General features: G+C 51.2%; 2 protein-coding genes across 3 annotated transcripts in view; both read left to right on the top strand.

Annotated features, from left to right (window-relative positions):
* LOC144951870 (sodium-coupled monocarboxylate transporter 1-like) overlaps nt 1-4,859 on the top strand; it is a 41,471-nt gene extending 36,612 nt beyond the window's left edge. Inside the window, exons 13-15 of one of the 2 annotated variants that reach the window (XM_078882218.1) lie at nt 3,164-3,267; nt 3,462-3,607; nt 3,975-4,859. In XM_078882218.1, the coding sequence (XP_078738344.1) occupies nt 3,164-3,267; nt 3,462-3,607; nt 3,975-4,100 (376 nt within the window). In that variant the 3' untranslated portion in view covers nt 4,101-4,859. The remainder of the gene's footprint in view (nt 1-3,163; nt 3,268-3,461; nt 3,608-3,974) is intronic. The other variant, XM_078882217.1, reaches the window with a different exon arrangement.
* A 5,601-nt stretch (nt 4,860-10,460) lies between these two features.
* The window catches only part of LOC144951922 (sodium-coupled monocarboxylate transporter 2-like), a 28,463-nt gene continuing 16,129 nt past the window's right edge, over nt 10,461-22,794 (top strand). The window contains exons 1-5 of the mRNA XM_078882276.1: nt 10,461-10,811; nt 15,235-15,300; nt 18,870-18,921; nt 19,664-19,731; nt 22,087-22,241. Coding sequence (XP_078738402.1) covers nt 10,461-10,811; nt 15,235-15,300; nt 18,870-18,921; nt 19,664-19,731; nt 22,087-22,241 — 692 coding nt within the window. The remainder of the gene's footprint in view (nt 10,812-15,234; nt 15,301-18,869; nt 18,922-19,663; nt 19,732-22,086; nt 22,242-22,794) is intronic.

Raw genomic sequence — 22,794 nt, 5'->3', positions numbered from 1 at the left:
TGTAGCCTTAACACACTGCAGGGGCAAGTGCCGTTAGCGAGTAGCAGCAGCACCCTATGAAGGGCGGCACGGCACACGAGGTGGTGGGTGGTTCTCACATGGGTTGGACCAGATGACGCCAAAAGGCGCTCTAGGCTCTAAGGAAAGCTGTCTCGGGTGTGGACCAATCAACTTCAAGGACAGTGCATACATTATCAGAGTTATGTTTTTGTTTGCATTATGACTGCAGGTATTGTGGTCTATGTAAACATGACTCCTTGTAAAAAAAAGGTGTCAGTTTTGTTGCCAGATAGAAGGTTAAAAAAACAATTATCACGGTGTCAGTTTTGTTGCCAGAAAAAAGGAGAAAAACCCCTTATTAGTATATTTAGCGGGTTGGCTGTTACCGCTGAGATCCGCATTGTTCGGTTGCGGATTCAGTGCGGATACTTCGAGGGTGCTCAGTTGAGGTGCCGTAGCCTCCGGTCACCACTGCCTACCTCCGTGGCCATCGTAGCCGTCACTGGAGGTGCCCTAGACCAGAGCACACATCGGTAACACATCGGTAACATCGCAAGGGGCTGGCAGACCGATGCACAGGGGCAGCTGCTACTGGGGGTCTCCTAGGCTGGGTCTACACAGCGGCAACGGTCATCGGCAAATGGTCACTCGTCCGACTGGTTTCTCTTGGGTTCTCACCTGCTTGAACAAATCCACCTTTGACGAGGAAGGGTACAGCTCAGAGGTCGCAACCGGGTACCCGATACCCGTACCCTACCCGATACCCGGCTACCCGTACCCGGCCGGGTACGGGTACGGGTAGCCGTTTGCGACCCTGGTGCGGCCGGGTACGGGTACGGGTAAGGAATCAAAACCCGTTTGCGACCTCTGGTACAGCTACTTGGAGGTTGGGAACAGGATGAGGAGGAGGTGAGACACGTGGTGTACAGGGTGGAGGAGGTGGTGATGGGTGGGACACGTGGCGTGGAGGGTGGAGGAGGTGGTGATGGGTGGGACACGTGGTGTGGAGGGTGGAGGAGGTGGTGATGGGTGGGACAGGTGGTGTGGAGGGTGGAGGAGGTCGTGATGGGTGGGACACGTGGTGTGGAGGGTGGAAGAGGTGGTGATGGGTGGGACACGTGGTGTGGAGGGTGGAAGAGGTGGTGATGGGTGGGACGAGTGGTGTGGAGGGTGGAGGAGGTAGTGATGGGTGGGACGAGTGGTGTGCAGGGTGGAGGAGGTAGTGATGGGTGGGACGCGTGGTGTGGAGGGAGGAGGTGGTGATGGGTGGGCCACGTGGTGTGGAGGGTGGAAGAGGTGGTGATGGGTGGGACGAGTGGTGTGTAGGGTGGAGGAGGGGGTGATGGGTGGGACACGTGGTGTGGAGGGAGGAGGTAGTGATGGGTGGGACACGTGGTGTGGAGGGTGGAAGAGGTGGTGATGGGTGGGACGAGTGGTGTGTAGGGTGGAGGAGGGGGTGATGGGTGGGACACGTGGTGTGCAGGGTGGAGGAGGACGTGGTGATGGGTGGGACACGTGGTGTGGAGGGTGGAGGAGGAGGTGGTGATGGGTGGGACACGTGGTGTGCAGGGTGGAGGAGGTGGTGATGGGTGGGACAGGTGGTGTGGAGGGTGGAAGAGGTGGTGGTGATGGGTGGGACAAGTGGTGTGCAGAGTGGAGGAGGAGGTGGTGATGGGTGGGACACGTGGTGTGCAGGGTGGAGGAGGTAGTGATAGGTGGGACGAGTGGTGTGCAGGGTGGTGGAGGAGGTAGTGATGGATGGGACGCGTGGTGTGCAGGGTGGAGGAGGTGGTGATGGGTGGGACACGTGGTGTGGAGGGTGGAGGAGGTGATGGGTGGGACGCGTGGTGTGGAGGGTGGAGGAGGTAGTGATGGGTGGGACGCGTGGTGTGGAGGGTGGAGGAGGTGGTGATGGGTGGGACGTGTGGTGTGCAGGGTGGAGGAGGAGGTGGTGATGGGTGGGACACGTGGTGTGGAGGGTGGAGGAGGAGGTGATGGGTGGGACACGTGGTGTGGAGGGTGGAGGAGGTGGTGATGGGTGGGACGCGTGGTGTGGAGGGTGGAGGAGGTGGTGATGGGTGGGACGCGTGGTGTGCAGAGTGGAGGAGGTAGTGATGGGTGGGACGCGTAGTGTGAGGGTGGAGGAGGTGGTGATGAGTGGGACACGTGTGTGAGGGTGGAAAAGGAGGTGATGGGTGGGACGAGTGGTGTAGAGGGTGGAGGTCACCGTGAAGGACATTGCGTGACACCCAGAGGTTGAATACCAATGGGGGTAGTGGGGGATGGGTAGTGGGGGAGGGAACACGCCGGGCTCGAGATTGGGGACAAAACGTCGATCGGCTTTTACGATCAACGTCTACGGCCCCGCTCTGTCCAATGTCGGCATGCGCGTTTATGCAACCGCAGTAAAAAATCCAAAATAAACACAAGGCTGGCCAATATTTGGGGTTTACGGCTCTGCAAATAGAAAGACCTTGACGGGACTACTACTACGACTACTACCCCCGGTCGTCTGACTGTAAGATCTGAGCCGCGTCGATTCGTTAACCCGTTGAATCCCCACCACCCAACCCACCCACCCACCTTGGGTTGAGGACAAGCCATAAAGTGTCCCGTTCTAAAAGGCGATCGGCTGTCAGCGGCCAAACTTGTAATCACGAACGTGCCAATCGCGGCTACCGTTCACTCGGCTCTGCGAGGACACGTGTTGTGTCGTGCAAACCACGGACTCGCTCGTCCGCTGATTCCCCGGCCGCTCGCTCCCTGTAATTGGGGGGGTGGGGATGGGGGGGTCGGCACGTGGTTCCGCGCTCACAGACAACAAACTGACCACAAAAAGTCGTCGGTGATGACGACGATGATTACGATGACGATGACGACGACGATGACGACGATGACGATGATGACAACGATGACGACGATGACGATGATGACGATGATGACGATGACGATGACGATGACGACGATGACGATGATGACGACGATGACGACGATCACGACAATGATGACGATGACGACGATGATGACGACGACGATGACGACGATCACGACGATGACGACGATGACGACGACGACGACGACGATGATGACGATGATGACGACGATGACGACGACGATGACGATGATTGCGTGTGTGACCCCCCCTCTACCTTGACCCCGCCAGGCCCGCTCTGGCTGACACGTGGTACTCGCTCTCCTACCTCTACTTCAGCGCCGTGGGCACCGTGGCGGTCGTCGCGCTCGGCCTTCTGGGAAGCTTCCTCTTCGGTCAGAACGACATGCTGCTGTTGCCTAGCGACGCTGTTGTTGCCTAGCGACGCTGCTGTTGCCTAGCGACGCTGTTGTTGCCTAGCGACGTTGTTGTTGTTGCCTCTAGTGACGCTGTTGTTGCCTAGCCACGCTGCCCTCACCCACTCACTCCACTTGCTGCCCCCTCCACTCTCTCCGCGTGCTGCCCCCAGCGGGACGAGAGAAGGGGGTTGCACGCGACCCGACGCTCTTCGTGTGGGCGAGCGACTCGTCGTGCGGCCGGGCCTGCCCACTGCTGCCCTTCTCGTCGGCCAGCAGCGGAAAGGAGGGGGAGGACGCTGCCACCCATCGCCTCGAGGTGACCCCACATCGCTCGCGAGCGGAGTCGCCATTGACGTCTCGTGGTTGTTGCTGTTGTTGGTGTTGTTGTTGGGGTTGCTGTTGTTTTTGGTATTGTTGTTGTTGGTGTTGCTGTTGGTGTTGCTGTTGTTGTTGTTGTTGCTGTTTTTGGTTGTTGCTGTTGTTTTTGTTATAGTTGTTGCTGTTGGTTTTGCTGTTGCTGTTGTTGGTGTTGCTGTTGCTGTTGTTGTTGTGAAGTTGGTGGTGGAGTGGGTGGAGTAGGTGGTGGTGTGGCTAGAGTTATCGAAGGTGGTGGGCAGGTCGCAATACAGCAGTGAAACATTCACCAATGGCGTCATCTCTCTGCCTCGCTCTCCACGTGCCAGCAGGTCGCTGCTGCTGCTGCTGGCTGGGATGGATCTCTGGCCGGGATGGAGAACGGCAGCTACGTGGCAGACAAAGTGGGCCAAGGCGACCCCACGTCACTCCCGAGCAAGAGCACGCGCCTGTGACGCGCCTGTGACGCGCCTGTGACGTAGCCTGTGACTTAGCCTGTGACGTAGCCTGTGACGCGCCTGTGACGTAGCCTGTGACGTAGCCTGTGACGTAGCCTGTGACGCGCCTGTGACGTAGCCTGTGACGTAGCCTGTGACGTAGCCTCTGACGCGCCTGTGACGTAGCCTGTGACGCGCCTGTGACGCGCCTGTGACGTAGCCTGTGACGCGCCTGTGACGCGCCTGTGACGTAGCCTGTGACGTAGCCTGTGACATAGCCTGTGACGCGCCTGTGACGTAGCCTGTGACGTAGCCTGTGACGTAGCCTGTGACGTGCCTGTGACGCGCCTGTGACGTAGCCTGTGACGTAGCCTGTGACGCGCCTGTGACGTAGCCTGTGACGTAGCCTGTGACGTAGCCTGTGACGCGCCTGTGACGTAGCCTGTGACGTAGCCTGTGACGTAGCCTGTGACGCGCCTGTGACGTAGCCTGTGACGTAGCCTGTGACGTAGCCTGTGACGCGCCTGTGACGCGCCTGTGACTTAGCCTGTGACGTAGCCTGTGACGCGCCTGTGGCCAGCCTGTGACGTAGCCTCTGACGCGCCTGTGACGTAGCCTGTGACGTAGCCTGTGACGTAGCCTGTGACGTAGCCTGTGACGCGCCGGGGGCCCAAGGAGGGTGCGGATTCGCCCGTCGGATTTTTCAATTTTTGTGACATTCGCAAGACGTCGTGTTACCGCCGATGACGGCGGTAATAAACCACCCGTTGGAACGCCGCTGGATTTCCGTGGTTGATATGTCGCGATGGGGGGGGGGGGGGAGGGTGGTGGGGGGTGGTGGGGGGGCGGTGAGGGGGGGATGGTGGGTGGGGCGGTGGTGTGGGGGGGGGGGCAAGTGCCGAGCTGGCATCATGCAGCAGCTCCCGCACCACGTGCGGCGTCGTCGTCATTGTCGTCATCATCGTCGTCGTCATCATCGTCGTCGTCATCATCGTCATCGTCGTCGTCATCATCGTCGTTATCATCGTCATTATCGTCATCATCGTCATCGTCGTCATCATCGTCGTCGTCATCATCGTCGTCGTCATTATCGTCATCATCGTCGTCGTTATCATCGTCGTCGTTATCATCGTCGTCGTCATCATCGTCGTCGTCATTATCGTCATCATCGTCATCTTCGTCGTCATCATCGTCATCGTCATCATCATCGTCATCGTCGTCGTCATTATCGTCATCATCGTCATCTTCGTCGTCATCATCGTCATCGTCATCATCATCGTCGTCGTCATCGTCGTCGTCGTCATCATCGTCATCATCATCGTCGTTGTCATCGTCGTCATCGTCGTTGTCATCGTCGTCGTCATCGTCATCATTGTCGTCATCGTCATCATCGTCGTCGTCGTCATCGTCGTGAAACTAGCTATCAAAAAAGCCAAAAATTACTTCGCAATTGGCCCGGATGGAATAGCTACATCCCATCTCAAACACCTCGGCCCGCTTGGGATGAAGTTTTTCGCCTCCACCATCAACGCCTCACTCCCAGTGCAACCTCATTCCGGCCATCTTGAAGTCATCGGCAATCACCCCACTTTCAAAACCCGGCAAAGAGCTAAATTTACCTACTTTACCCATCAATCAAGATTTTAGAGGCCCTCATCCTTCCAATCATCACCACCAGGTTACTTCCATCATCTCACCAACACGGCTTTCGCCCTGAACACTCAACAACAACAGCTCTTCTCAACCTAACCACCCAAATTTCAAACGGTTTCAATGAGAAAAAGCCCCCATCTCGCACTACCGTCGCCTCTCTTGACCTTACAAAGGCTTTCGGGACCGTTAACCACCTCACGCTCCATTGGAACCTAATTTGGCAGAAGAAAAATATATGATAATTGTTTTTTTACCCTTTAATCTGGCAACAAAACTGACACCTTTTTTACAAGGAGTCATGTTTGCATAGACCACAATAATGCAAACAAAAAACATAACTCTGATAATGTATGCACTGTCCTTGAAGTTGATTGGTCCACACCCGAGACAGCTTTCCTTAGAGCCCAGTCTCACATGGTGTTGGACCAGATGACGCCAAAAGGCGCACAACTCAAAGACAATGCACCATCAGAGTATGAGAGCTCGGGGTAAGCATTTACACCATTGGGACTTCATTTGCCAGAAGAAAAAATTATGATAATTGGTTCATCAACATCATGGCTCATCAACATCATTCTACGCTACCATCAGGCCTTGCTTGCTGGCTTGCAAATTACCTAAGGGGCCGCCATTCACGCCGACCCTCTTCCGTGATAATCAATCCTCCTAACGAAACATTCATGCAGGAGTACCCCACAAGGTTCCATAATATCCCCGGCGCTGTTCAACGCCTACCTCCACGATCTACCAACGCCTCCAAAAGGAGTACAAGTAGTCGGCTATGCTGACGACATCACAGTTTACACTTCTAATCAAAATACAGTAATCTCTCGCCACTTTGCGGTTCAAGTTTCGCGGCCTCAGTGCATCGCGGATTTTTCGAACTGATTTAAAGGCCTCATTATACCTGTGCAGTAACACCATCATCATCATCATTCATCATCACATTCATCGAACTGCACAGGTCTGTCATCGTCGTCATTGTCATCGTCGTCGTCGTCATTACTGGAGTCAAGTCTCAAGATACTACTGCCATTGGTGAGTGTAGAACACCATGATACGTATCGTATGAGAGAGAGAGAGTGAATGTATAATATTAAGGTTTTATAATTAAATAGATTTAAGTAAAATATATATATAAAGTATAAATATACATATTTTAAACATTCTGGTACCCACACACACACATATACAGAAATTCCTAGGGGGCCAATCCTACTTGGCGGATTTTCACCTATCGCGAGGGGGTTCCGGTCCCCATTAACCGCGATAAACGAGGGATCACTGTCTACCCAAAATCCATCAACTCCTATTTAATACGGCTCAGCACTTTCCTTAGCCAATAGATCGCTTCAACTCTCAACATCCAAATCAACAGTCACCCTTTTCACACCTTACATCCCAACGTCATAATACACAACCAATGCCTCCCACTAGCAAAACCCCCCCTAAATTCTACGTGTAACCTTTGACACCATATACTTAGGTTTTTTTCGGTAAAGTCACGTAGGTAAAAAAATTACATTAATTATATTATTATATTATATTATTATATTATTTTATTATTTTATTTTTATTTTATTTTACTTTTATTAATTTACATTTTTTACCTACGTGACTTTACCGAAACAACCTAAGAATATGAATCCTTGCAGTCACGAAAACTTCAAATCTAGAACTTTGACACTATGTTCAGCTTCGCTCAACACGGCAGAAACGTCCACGCAAAAGTTCGCAAACGAAATAACATCTCACGAGCTTTAGCCGGCACATCTTGGGGTCAACAAAAGGAGACTTTACTCCTAACCTACAAAGCCATTGGACGTCCCATCGTCAATTTTGCCAGTCCCATTTGGTTTCTCAAACCTCTCCTCTACATTCTAGATTTGAAGCTTTCGTGACTGCAAGGATTCATATTCTTAGTTTTTTTTTTTCGGTAAAGTCACGAAGGTAAAAAAAAAAAACATTACAATTTAAATTAGTAAAAGTAAAATATTTTATTTTTTCATTTTACTTTTATTAACTTTAATTTAAATTTTTTTACTCTCCTCTACAGGTTACCAAAAGCTCCAAACCTGCCAAAACCAGGCACTTCGCCTAGCCACAGGATGCCACCTCATGGCACCAATTGACCATCTCCACCAAGAAACCAAAATTCTTCCGATTCAAGAACATCGCAAGCTTTTCACCGATCAATATCTGGCTTCATGCCACTCGACAACGCATCCTTGCACAAAGCTACTCAAAGCCCCCCCTGCACCTGCTAGGAAAATGAAATCCACCTCGCTTTCCTTCAGCTCTGCCAACGTGCAATCTACGTTAAACGCTCTTGCACCAAATAGCACCACCACATCAATGTTGAACCACTTGCACACCGCTGCCACCATGCACTACCTGAACGCCTACAGGCCCCCAATGTCGTGCTAGGGGGTTGGACTCCACCCATAGCAGACGACGAGAAATCCCTGACCCGGGCAACTCGCAACATCACTGGCTCAACTCCGTTCAGGTTACTGCTGCTCCCTGCTCGCCGATTACCAAACATCGAATAGACCCAAACGTCCCAAACTTCTGCTGCCCTTTGTGCCAAGCAACGCCAGAAGACGTCTCTCCCATTTTCTCAGTCGCCCAAAACGCGGACCAAATTTTAAATCGATTGATCTCTTGATGCAGATATTTTGCTGTGACAGTTTCACCTGAAGACGGAAGCTTGTGTTGCCTCCGAAACGTCGTGATTTTTTTTTATTAAACCCTTTCAAAGTGGCTACACAACGCCACCTATAAACAGAAAGTGCGAGGAAAACAACAACAACAACAACAAATAAAAGTGACGGTAATGAAGAAAATTGGCCAGTCCTGTCCAAACCAGATCGCCGACTCGACGAATTAACAATCCGCCAGGGCTGTGTGTGTGTGTGTGTTGTTGAGTGTGTTGTGTGTATTGTGTGTGTATTGTGTGTGTGCTGTGTGTGTGTTGTGTGTGTGCTGTGTGTGTATTGTGTGTGTGTTGTGGGTGTGCGTTGTGTGTATTGTGTGTGTGCTGTGTGTGTGTTGTGTGTGTTGTCTGTGTATATATGTTGTGTGTGTTGTGTATGTTGTGTGTATGTTGTGTGTGTGTTGTGTGTGAGACTCAAAAACATTTCACGAAGATCTCAATTGCCGTGGCTGCCTGAACTTGGCGAGTTCCCTGATTTTTCTGTACCCGCCCCCCTACCAAACCCTAGAGCTGGGAGGGGTAAGGGGGGTGGATGGGGAAGGAGGAGTGGCTGGGGGGGGGGATACGGTGGGGGGGGGCAAGGGGGGCTGGGGGGGTGAGGGGGGGCTGGGGGGGTAAGGGAGGGGGGCCTCGCTCTGCACGGCAAGCGCTGAACTTTGCCCTGATCACTGGGCAATCAACCATATCTGCTGGGTCCAGCCGTTAATAGACGCTCGTCTCAAAGGTCCCGTAATGATCAAACCGCCTGTACCTGTCCCTCCAGCCCCTCCTGTCAGGCTATCGGCCCAAGGGCCCGAGGTGTGTGTGTGTGTGTGCGCGCGCGCGTGCGTGTGTGTGTGTCACCCACGCGTCTGTCTGGAGCTCATTATAAAGGAGCGCAGTTGACGAACAGCGGGTCCCCGATTACGAGCCGAGTCAAATGATGGGCAGACGAGCTGAGAAGGAGCCACTATTGGACCATCTGAGCTGCACTCTCTACAGAGTCTGAGCACAATTTCTCTCGGTGGACTCTCTTGATAGGACTCCATGTCACTGCTAGAACTTTCTTTCTCTCTCTCTGCCTTGACTGGATTCTGAGCGCAGACTCCAGTCACTCTCTGGACTTTATCTATTCCGATTGAACCTCTCTGATAGGTGTCGGACTGAACTCTCCAACAGATCTCCTCTCTCTCTCTCACTCTTTCTCTAACTGGACTTTTGCGACCACGCGATTTCAATCATCAAAAAACCCTTGCACCAGATTATCTAGCAGGACTTTCTAACCAGCCTCTCGAACCACACCACCGAAACCAGCCTCTCCAGTGGAACTCTTCTCTCTTTCTCTAACTGGACTCTTGCAAACCACGCGATTTAATTCACCAAAAATCCCTTGCACCAGATTCTACAGCCGGACTTTCTAACCAGCCTCTCCAGTGGAACTCTTCTCTCTTTCTCTAACTGGACTCTTGCGACCACGCGATTTAATTCACCAAAAATCCCTTGCACCAGATTCTACAGCCGGACTCTCTAACCAGCCTCTCCAGTGGAACTCTTCTCTCTTTCTCTAACTGGACTCTTGCAAACCACTCGATTTAATTCACCAAAAATTCCTTGCACCAGATTCTACAGCCGGACTCTCTAACCAGCCTCTCCAGTGGAACTCTTCTCTCTTTCTCTAACTGGACTCTTGCAAACCACTCGATTTAATTCACCAAAAATTCCTTGCACCAGATTCTACAGCCGGACTCTCTAACCAGCCTCTCCAGTGGAACTCTTCTCTCTTTCTCTAACTGGACTCTTGCGACCACGCGATTTAATTCACCAAAAATCCCTTGCCCCAGATTCTCCAGCCGGACTTTCTAACCAGCCTCTCGAACCACACCGCCGAACAAGCCTCTGCAGCCGGACTCTCTAACCAGGCAGCTACAGCATCATCACCAGCATCAGCAGCAGCAGCAATCTATTCCTTCCCCGCCGAACTCTCTCGACCCACCACCACCCATAACCAACCCCCCCCTGCCGTGCCAGCGATGGGCGACTTCCAGACGGAGGTGCGTGGCTTCACCACGTGGGATTACGTGGTGTTCTCCAGCCTCTTCGTGGTCTCGTCGCTCATCGGCGTGTACCACGCCTTCGCTGGCCGCGGAGGCTCCTCGCAAGAGTTCCTGACGGGCGGGCGGCAGATGACCGCCGTGCCGGTGGCTCTGTCGCTCACCGCGAGTTTCATGTCGGCCGTGACGGTGATCGGCGCCCCCGCCGAGGTCTACCGCTACGGGGCGATGTTCACGCTCTTCTGCATCTCCTACACGCTGGTCATCGTCGCCTGCTCCGAGATCTACATCCCCGTCTTCTACCGCTCGGGCATCACCAGCACGTACGAGGTGACGTGTGGGAGGAGGACGGAGCGGGGGGGGGGTGCTGTAGTGGCGGGGGGGGGGGTGCTGTAGTGGCGGGGGGGGGGTGGAAACATGGTAGGAAGAGGTAGAGATGGTGGAGTAGCAGCAGGAGGTGGAGATGGTGGAGTAGTAGCAGGAGGTGGAGATGGTGGAGCAGCAGCAGCAGGAGGTAGAGATGGTGGAGTGGCAGCAGCAGGAGGTAGAGATGGTGGAGTGGCAGCAGCAGGAGGTAGAGATGGTGGAGTAGCAGCAGCAGGAGGTGGAGATGGTGGAGTAGCAGCAGCAGGAGGTGGAGATGGTGGAGCAGCAGCAGCAGGAGGTGGAGATGGTGGAGCAGCAGCAGCAGGAGGTAGAGATGGTGGAGCAGCAGCAGCAGGAGGTAGAGATGGTGGAGTAGCAGCAGCAGGAGGTGGAGATGGTGGAGTAGTAGCAGCAGGAGGTAGAGATGGTGGAGCAGCAGCAGCAGGAGGTGGAGATGGTGGAGCAGCAGCAGCAGGAGGTAGAGATGGTGGAGCAGCAGCAGGAGGTAGAGATGGTGGAGCAGCAGCAGGAGGTAGAGATGGTGGAGTGGCAGCAGCAGGAGGTGGAGATGGTGGAGCAGCAGCAGGAGGTAGAGATGGTGGAGCAGCAGCAGGAGGTAGAGATGGTGGAGTGGCAGCAGCAGGAGGTGGAGATGGTGGAGCAGCAGCAGGAGGTAGAGATGGTGGAGTAGCAGCAGCAGGAGGTAGAGATGGTGGAGTAGCAGCAGCAGGAGGTAGAGATGGTGGAGTGGCAGCAGCAGGAGGTGGAGATGGTGGAGCAGCAGCAGGAGGTAGAGATGGTGGAGTGGCAGCAGCAGGAGGTAGAGATGGTGGAGCAGCAGCAGGAGGTAGAGATGGTGGAGCAGCAGCAGGAGGTAGAGATGGTGGAGTGGCAGCAGCAGGAGGTGGAGATGGTGGAGCAGCAGCAGGAGGTAGAGATGGTGGAGCAGCAGCAGGAGGTAGAGATGGTGGAGTGGCAGCAGCAGGAGGTAGAGATGGTGGAGTGGCAGCAGGAGGTAGAGATGGTGGAGTGGCAGCAGCAGGAGGTAGAGATGGTGGAGTGGCAGCAGCAGGAGGTAGAGATGGTGGAGTGGCAGCAGGAGGAGGTAGAGATGGTGGAGTGGCAGCAGCAGGAGGTAGAGATGGTGGAGTGGCAGCAGGAGGTAGAGATGGTGGAGTGGCAGCAGCAGGAGGTGGAGATGGTGGAGTGGCAGCAGCAGGAGGTATAGATGGTGGAGTGGCAGCAGCAGGAGGTGGAGATGGTGGAGTGGCAGCAGCAGGAGGTGGAGATGGTGGAGTGGCAGCATGGGAGGAAATCTCGTTGTTTTTTAACTGAGGTCTTTAGAAAAAGAGAACGTTTTAACAATATATATAATTCTCATATTCTTTGGTTCTTTCGGTAAAGTCGTAAAATGTTGAAAGTAGAATTTTTTCATATTTTTATTATTTTATTATTTCACTTCTACGTGATTTTACCGAAAGAACCAAAGAGTATGGATTCCTGCAGTCACGAAAGCTTCAAATTAAGATAAGAAATGCTCATCAGGCAACCTCGCGGTGTTAAACAAAGTGGGCATCTCTGACTCTCACCATCCAATTTCGATTTAAATTCAAACATATAAAAAAAAAGTCTCACCCTATCTCCGTGACTTTACCGAAAGACCCCAAACAATATATAAAGAGTTTCGATTTAAAGCTTTCGTGACTGCAGGGATTCATCTTCTTGGTTCTTTCGGTAAAGTCACGTAGAAGGGAAATAATAAAATAATAAAAATTTTACATTATAAAATAATTCTCACGACGTTTCGGCCACAACGCAAGCAGCCGTCCTCAGGTGAAGAACAGGGCTGTCGGAAAGACAGCGTCCGATTCGAACGCTGTCTTTATTTTATTATGTTTTATTTTTATTATTTCATTATTTCCCTTCTACGTGACTTTACCGAAAGAACCAAGATGATCTCGCCATCCACTCCGCCTCCCCCAGCGGCTTTCTCTATCCGTGTGCCCTGCAGAAGGTCCATCGACCGAAGCGTCGCCTATTTACACAAACACAAAGATCCCCCATACAGCCTTAACAGACAGTAGGGGCAAGTGCTGTTAGCGAGCACCTATGAAGGCCGGAACGGTACACGAGGGGGTGGGTGGCCAGCATCACGCCCGACCGCCTTTGTCTCCCTAGTGGCGATGTTTACACACCGCACCAGGTACTCATTTGAGGCTGAGTCGACCTAGGAGATGCCCAGGACCAGTTCAGATAATCGTCACTGGTGTTGGCCGTGAGCGGGAATCGAATCCGTGTCGCCGGGTTCATAGCGCAGCGCGCTAACCGCTACACCACTGCTCCCCACAACACACATGCACACACACACACAATCACACACACACACAATCACACACACAATCACACACACAACCACACACACAACCACACACACAATCACTCACACAGACAATCACACACAATCACACACAATCACACACACAACCACACACACAACCACACACACACAATCACACACACAATCACACACACAACCACACACACACACCACACACACCACACACACACAAATCACACATACACAATCACACACACAAATCACACACAATCACAAACACACACAATCACACACATAATCACACACACAACCACACACACCACACACACCACACACACACAAATCACACATACACAATCACACACACAAATCACACACAATCACAAACACACACAATCACACACATAATCACACACACAACCACACACACCACACACACCACACACACACAAATCACACATACACAATCACACACACAAATCACACACAATCACAAACACACACAATCACACACATAATCACACACACAACCATACACACCACACACACCACACACACACAAATCACACATACACAATCACACACACAAATCACACACAATCACAAACACACACAATCACACACATAATCACACACACAACCACACACACCACACACACCACACACACACAAATCACACATACACAATCACACACACAAATCACACACAATCACAAACACAATCACACACACAACCACACACACCACACACACACAAATCACACATACACAATCACACACACAAATCACACACAATCACAAACACACACAATCACACACATAATCACACACACAACCACACACACCACACACACCACATACACACAAATCACACATACACAATCACACACACAAATCACACACAATCACAAACACACACAATCACACACATAATCACACACACAACCACACACACCACACACACCACACACACACAAATCACACATACACAATCACACACACAAATCACACACAATCACAAACACACACAATCACACACATAATCACACACACAACCACACACACACACACACCACACACACACACCACACACACACCACACACACAATTCACACACACAACCACACACATACACACACACACACACCACACACACACCACACACACACCACACACACAATTCACACACACAACCACACACAACCACACACACAACCACAAACACACACAATCACACACACAACCACACACACAATCACTCACACACACACAAACACACACACAACCACATACACAATCACACACACAACCACACACACAACCACACACACAACCACACACACACACAACCACACACAAAACCCCACACACAACCACACACACAATCACTCACACAGACAATCACACACAATCACACACACAATCACACACACAACCACACACACACACACACAACCACACACACAATCACTCACACACACACAAACAACACAACCACACACACAATCACACACACAACCACACACACAACCACACACACAACCACATAAACACACAACCACACACACACATGCACAATCACACACACAAATCACACACACAACCACACACACAACCACACACAATCACACACACAATCACACACACAATCACACACAATCACACACACAACCACACACACAACCACACACACCACACACACACACTACACACACAAATCACACACACACACACAATCACACACACAACCACACACACACACGCACAATCACACACACAAGCACACAGACAATCACTCACACACACACAACCACACACACAGACAATCACACACACACACAAATCACACACGCAATCACACACACACGCACACAATCACACACACACACAAATCACACACGCAATCACACACACACGCACACAATCACACGCACACACACACACACACGCGTCTTTCTGGCGAGACCACGTGCACTCGTTTTTCGACGTTCGAGTTCCTTTGTGACGTCTCGGCGCGTCGCCCTCGCTCCTCTCCTTCATCTCCGGCAGTACCTGGAGCTTCGCTTCAACCGCGTGGTCCGGCTCATCGGCACGGGCGTCTACATCGTCCAGACGGTGAGACACGTGGCCACGGCAAACCACGTGGGCCACGGCGAGACACGTGGCCACGGCGAGACACGTGGCCACGGCGAGACACGTGGCCACGGTGAGTGGCCACGTGTCTTCCCCGCCACCCCACTCCCCGTTGACTGCGATTGTTCAACATACCACGCGACATCGCTTTCTAGGCTCTAAGGAAAGCTGTCTCGGGTGTGGACCAATCAACTTCAAGGACAGTGCATATTATTATCATTATCAGAGTTGTTTATTTTTGTTTGCATTTGACTGCTTGTGTTGTGGTTATTGCAAACATGATGCCTTGTATAAAGGTGTCAGTTTTGTACCAGTTTTAAGGGTAAAACCCTACTACTAGGAACGCCATTGTTTGTCTGTTTAATACGTAGGCTTTGTCGCGACCAATATTATCTAAAGGACAGGTGTCCTTACGGGAAGGCTGTCGCCCTTGCCGGCTCTGTGTGGCGTCACCAACATCGCATAAATGCCAATCTGACACCCATGGCAGAGATGGTGATGGTGATGATGCTGCTGATTCGTGCACTCACACACTGACTCGCCCACTCATTCACTCAACCGCCATCTCATCCACCCATTTGTGTACTCACCCACTCATTCACTCACCCACCATCTCATCCACTCATTCATGCACTCACCCACTCATTCACTCACCCACCATCTCATCCACTCATTCATGCACTCACCCACTCATTCACTCACCCACCATCTCACCCACCCATTCGTGTACTCACCCACTGACTCACACACTCATTCACTCACCCACCATCTCACCTACTGATTCGTACACTCACCCACCCACTCATTCACTCACCCACCATCTCATCCACCCACTCATTCACTCACCCACTCCTTCACTCACCCACCATCTCACCCACTGATTCGTGCAGTCACTAACTCATTCACTCACCCACCATCTCACTCACACACTCATTCACTCACCCACCATCTCACCTACTGATTCGTACACTCACCCACCCACTCATTCACTCACCCACCATCTCATCCACCCACTCATTCACTCACCCACTCCTTCACTCACCCACCATCTCACCCACTGATTCGTGCAGTCACTAACTCATTCACTCACCCACCATCTCACTCACCCACTCATTCACTCACCCACCATCTCACCTACTGATTCGTGCACTCACCCACTCACTCATTAACTCACCCACCATCTGATCCACCCACTCATTCACTCACCCACTCATTCACTCACCCACCATCTCACCCACCTACCCACTCATGCGTCCACCCACAAACTGACTGACCCACTCATTCACTCACCCACCATCTCACTCGCCCACTCGTTCACTCACCCACTCATTCACTCACCCACCATCTCACCCACTGATGAGTGAACTCACCCACTCATTCACTCACCCCCCATCTCATCCACCCACTCATTCACTCACCCACTCATTCACTCACCCACCATCTCATCCACCCACTTATTCACTCATCCACTCATTCACTCACCCACCATCTCACCCACTGATTCGTGCACTCACCCACTCATTCACTCACCCACCATCTCACCCACTGATTCTTGCACTCACCCACTCATTCACTCACCCACCATCTCACTCGCCCACTCGTTCACTCACCCACTCATTCACTCACCCACCATCTCACTCACCCACTCGTTCACTCAACCACTCATTCACTCACCCACCATCTCACCCACTGATTCGTGCACTCACCCACTCATTCACTCATCCACCATCTCACCCACTGATTCTTGCACTCACCCACTCATTCACTCACCCACCATCTCACTCGCCCACTCGTTCACTCACCCACTCATTCACTCACCCACCATCTCACTCGCCCACTCGTTCACTCACCCACTCATTCACTCACCCACCATCTCACCCACTGATTCGTGCACTCACCCACTCATTCACTCACCCACCATCTCACCCACTGATTAGTGAACTCACCTACTCATTCACTCACCCACCATCTCACTCGCCCACTCGTTCACTCACCCACTCATTCACTCACCCACCATCTCACCCACTGATTATTGCACTCACCCACTCATTCACTCACCCACCATCTCACTCGCCCACTCGTTCACTCACCCACTCAATCACTCACCCACCATCTCACCCACTGATTCTTGCACTCACCCACTCGTTCACTCACCCACCATCTCACTCGCCCACTCGTTCACTCACCCACTCATTCACTCACCCACCATCTCACCCACTGATTCGTGCACTCACCCACTCATTCACTCACCCACCATCTCACCCACTGATTAGTGAACTCACCCACTCATTCACTCACCCACCATCTCACTCGCCCACTCGTTCACTCACCCACTCATTCACTCACCCACCATCTCACCCACTGATTATTGCACTCACCCACTCATTCACTCACCCACCATCTCACTCGCCCACTCGTTCACTCACCCACTCAATCACTCACCCACCATCTCACCCACTGATTCTTGCACTCACCCACTCGTTCACTCACCCACCATCTCACTCGCCCACTCGTTCACTCACCCACTCATTCACTCACCCACCATCTCACCCACTGATTCGTGCACTCACCCACTCATTCACTCACCCACCATCTCACCCACTGATTAGTGAACTCACCCACTCATTCACTCACCCACCATCTCACTCACCCACTCGTTCACTCACCCACGCCAGCTCTTGATTTCTCACCCCCGCCTAAACAAAGTGCACGTGAGAGTCACTCTGCTTGGCAACCCCGGATTGATGGCGGGGTGGCTGAAACCCGGATTTGAACCCATGCCTTCGGCGTCGCCGGTTCAGTGTAACCTCACCAACATCTCGTCGATTCCAATCTGACACCAATGGCAGAGTTGCCCTTGATGATGATGATAATGCTGCTGATGCTGCTACTCACGATTCTTCTGCTGATGATGGTGGCATTGCCATTGGTGCTGTTGCTGCTTAGCATGATTCAACTGGTGGTGTTGTTGCTGCTACTGATGATGATGGTGATGCTGATGACGATGGAACACCTGCTGGTGCTGCCGCTGGTGCTGCTGATGATGATGATTGATGATGATTGATGATCATTGATGATGATGATCATTGATGATTGATGGTTGATGATGATTGATGATGATTGATGATGATGGAACACTTGCTGGTACTGCTGATGATCATGATTGATGATGATTGATCGTGATTGATGATGATTGATGATGATTGATGATGATAATTGATGATGATGATGGAACACCTGCTAGTACTGATGATGATGATTGATCATGAATGATGATGATTGATGATGATGGTGCTGATGATGATTGATGATGATTGATGATGATAATTGATGATGATGATGGAACACCTGCTAGTACTGATGATGATGATGATGATTAATGATGATGGAACACTTGCTGGTGCTGCTGATGATCATGATGATTGATCATGATTGATGATGATTAATGATGATTGATGATGATGGTGCTGATGATGATGATGATGGAACACCTGCTAGTACTGATGATGATGATGCTGATCACAACTAACGCTTCTCCCAAACCTTCACAGATCCTCTACACGGGAATTGTCATCTACGCACCATCACTCGCGCTCAACCAAGGTGAGCATCTTCGTCACCCCCCCCCCCCGCCACCCTCCCGGTGGTGCCACGTTCGTAATTGTTCCGTCGGATGAGTTTGGCAAACGTCGGGGGGGGGGGAGGGGTAGCGTGCTGTTGAAACTGGAAATGCGAGTTTTGTAGCAAGATATAGAAGCAATTAATATTTTACCAAGTTAATAACATCCTTCCAATGATTGCTCAATTTGAATCCATCTTCTCGGTTGAAGGAAAGACCCCAGCTGGGCCCCGAAGTGAGAGGGCCAGGAGGTATGCGGTCAACAATGCTTGACTAAGGGAGGAGGACGCCCCTGCCATGCATAGTCCCATGGGATGTTGGCTATCAACAACAAGGCAACTCCTATGACTAATTGGGAATGGGACGCAAGCGTAGGATTGATCACCCTGTCGCTGGCCGCCTTTGGGGAGGGTGTATCGTGAGAAAGGCCGAAACACCCTAGGAACCAAAGGTTCACTACTGACGATGCGCTCCCCAAATTTCACCAGGCTCACTGTTCATGAACTCTTGGAAGTGCTTGCACAAAGGATAGCAACATCTCATCCTGTGCTCTTGGAATCTATGTTTAGATATCTGGATGGCTTCATGGACAAATCTTTTGGTGGTATCCAGACGGCTTGCAGAGCACTTTGGTATTGGAGAAAACAATATCACGAAAGCCCGCCCGCGTTGTAGCAGTGGTCAAATCAAGAATGGTGGGGAACTTTGTATCTTTGCCCTCCGCAGTGACGGGTTTCACGTTGTGGGGGTCCGTGGCAGCCACGGGCGTTGTCTGCACCTTCTATTGCACCCTGGTGAGTCCTCGCACGCGTTGGTCTGCAATCTACTGCTGCACAAAGATCTCGGTTTTAAAAAATAAAATCAATTCCCTCTGCCACGTCAAAATGTGGAAAGCTGTCCCATCTCTCTCCTTGTCATCCATTCTCGACCCGAGTTCGATTCGCGCTCACGGCCGACACCAATGACGATTATCTGAACCGGTACCTTGGCCTCACCCCTAGGTGGACTCAGCCTCAAATGAGTACCTGGTGCTGTTTGCAAAAACATCGCCCACTGGGAAGACAAAGGCGGTCGGGGTGGTGCTGGTCACCCCCCCCCCCTCCCCACTCCCTCGTGTGCCGTTCTGCCCTTCATAGGTGCGACTCGCTAACAGCACTTGCCCCAACAGTCTGTTCGAGGCTATACGGGGGATCTTTGTATTTAGTGTGCACGCGTGTGCGTCGCCGCGCGATGTAGCGGACCCACTAATTGCCTCCATAAAGTAATGTAAATAAAATTATCATTTTTTATTGTTGTTGTTGTAAAAATTACGCACCCAGTGAACGAGAAGAAATGACCTTGAACGCGCGTGTGCGCAGCAAGTTCTTATTCTGCTTGTTGTTGTTGTTTACGCGTTGCCATGCAGCACTTGCCCTCCCACAGTCTATTGAGGTTACACGGGGGCCCTTTGTCTTTTGTGTTCAAGTTCAAGTATTAGGTGTAGCCCTGTGACCAATTCGGCTCTTGAATCGGGTGCAACCGCAACAAATAAAAAATAAAAACATAAACAAAAAACATCTTAAAGTGAATATGTGACTGAGTGCAAACAGAAAATCCAAGAAAAGACAGCAAAATATTGCAGAAAAAGCACCGTACACCAACGCTGTGTGCAAAAATCCCAGTGGGATGCAAGTCAAACAACAACAACAACCACAAGACAACTTAGATTAAGGCCATCAGTCTAACTCTGTACTACAACAAACAAACATGGCCAAACCAACTTTTCGAAATCACCAAAATAAAGCCAGGAAAGCAATGTAACAGTGATCATAGGAACTGTGACGGAATTGTCACAATAAACGGCATTAACAACATGTACCACCAAAACCCTGCAGCCATAGCTGACTGCATGAGTCACTCCACAACAGCAGGAGGCGCATCAATCGGAGTGTGCGTGTGTTGCGCCTGGGGAGCGGTGGTGGAGCGGTTAGCGCTACGCCGCGCTACGAACCCGGCCGGGTCGACTTATGCTCAAATGAAGGTGCGGTGTGTAAAACAGAGGTCACAACCGGGTACCCGATACCCGTACCCTAGCCGATACCCGGCTACCCGTACCCGTTTGCGACCCTGGTGCGCCGGGTACGGGTACGGGTAGGCCGTGAGTCACTGGTGAGTCACCGTTTGTCACTCGTTTCGGGTAGGGTACGGGTACGGGTAGGGAACAGGTACCCATTTGCGACCCTGGTGCGGCCGGGTACGGGTACGGGTAAGGAATCAAACCCCGTTTGCGACCTTTGGTGTAAAATCATCGCCCCCAGGGAGACAAAGGCAGCACCGGGACGTGGGTGTTGACCACCCAATCAACCTCGTGTACCTTACGGGCGGCCTTCTTAGATGCAACTCACCAAAACGTCACTTGCCATCCAAGGCTACACGGGAGATGTGTGTCTATGAATTCTTGGTTCTGTCGGAAAAGCCACGTAGATAGAAAAGAAAACTTAATTAAAATTAAATAAAAAATATATTTAAATTTTAAATGAAACCAAAAAGCCACCACGTTTCGATCGCAACACAAGCGGTCTTCATCAGGCGTAGAGAGAAACAAAACAAGAAAATGAATTCCTGCAGTCACGAAAGTTTACAATCAAGAATCTGTGTCAGTTTAACACGTAGGCTTTCGCGACCAATATTATTCATAATCAACGTTTTTTAAATCCTTTATATTAAGTTCGCTTGCTTGCTTACGACCGTGAAAATATTTCGGTCGTTTTTTAACCCACTTTCCCGTGATCCAATCGAGCTGACATTTTCCACACAGACTCGTTGTGCCTGACAATTAATGTTCGTGAAAAAAATTTTCAAAAATGTTACACTTTTTAGGACAAAAATATTATATTTAATTACCAATTGCTTAATGGTGCAATGCAATCATCTGACCCATAGGTGGCAGCCATCTCAAGCCAGAGGACGAGAGGACTCTAGCCGCCACGCATATAAAAGGATTTATAGTGGAAAACTTTGTTTTTACGGGTTATACTTTTTTACTGATTGGCCGTGTCGGGTGGTGGAGGGTTACGACACATTTATAAATAACGCGATCTAAACCCAAAAAAACGTTGATTATGAAGAATCTGTGTCTATGTCGTGTGCGTGTCCGTGCGATTTCCTAGGGCGGTCTCAAGGCCGTGGTGTGGTCAGACGTCTTCCAGATGGTCGTGATGGTGGGGGGGTTCCTGATGGTCATCATACAGGGCTCCCTCGTGAGCGGTGGTCTCGACGGAGTGTGGCGGGTGGCGGAAGAAGGAGGTCGCATGCACATTTGGGAGTGAGTGGGACCCACTACCATCGTCACCACCATCATGATCATCTCCATCATAACCACCACCATCTCCATCATCACCACCACCATCATCATCATCTCCATCATCACCACCACCATCTCCATCATCATCACCACCATCATGATCATCTCCATCATAACCACCACCATCTCCATCATCACCACCACCATCATCATCATCTCCATCATCACCACCACCATCTCCATCATCATCACCACCATCATGATCATCTCCATCATAACCACCACCATCTCCATCATCACCACCACCATCATCATCATCTCCATCATCACCACCACCATCTCCATCATCATCACCACCATCATGATCATCTCCATCATAACCACCACCATCTCCATCATCACCACCACCATCATCATCATCTCCATCATCACCACCACCATCTCCATCATCATCACCACCATCATGATCATCTCCATCATAACCACCACCATCTCCATCATCACCACCACCATCATCATCATCTCCATCATCACCACCACCATCATCATCATCATCTCCATTATCACCACCATC

The sequence above is a fragment of the Lampetra fluviatilis genome, chromosome 64 (assembly GCF_964198595.1).
Source record: "Lampetra fluviatilis chromosome 64, kcLamFluv1.1, whole genome shotgun sequence".
Lineage (NCBI taxonomy): Eukaryota > Metazoa > Chordata > Hyperoartia > Petromyzontiformes > Petromyzontidae > Lampetra > Lampetra fluviatilis.
This window is presented reverse-complemented; position numbering and strand designations above follow the sequence as displayed.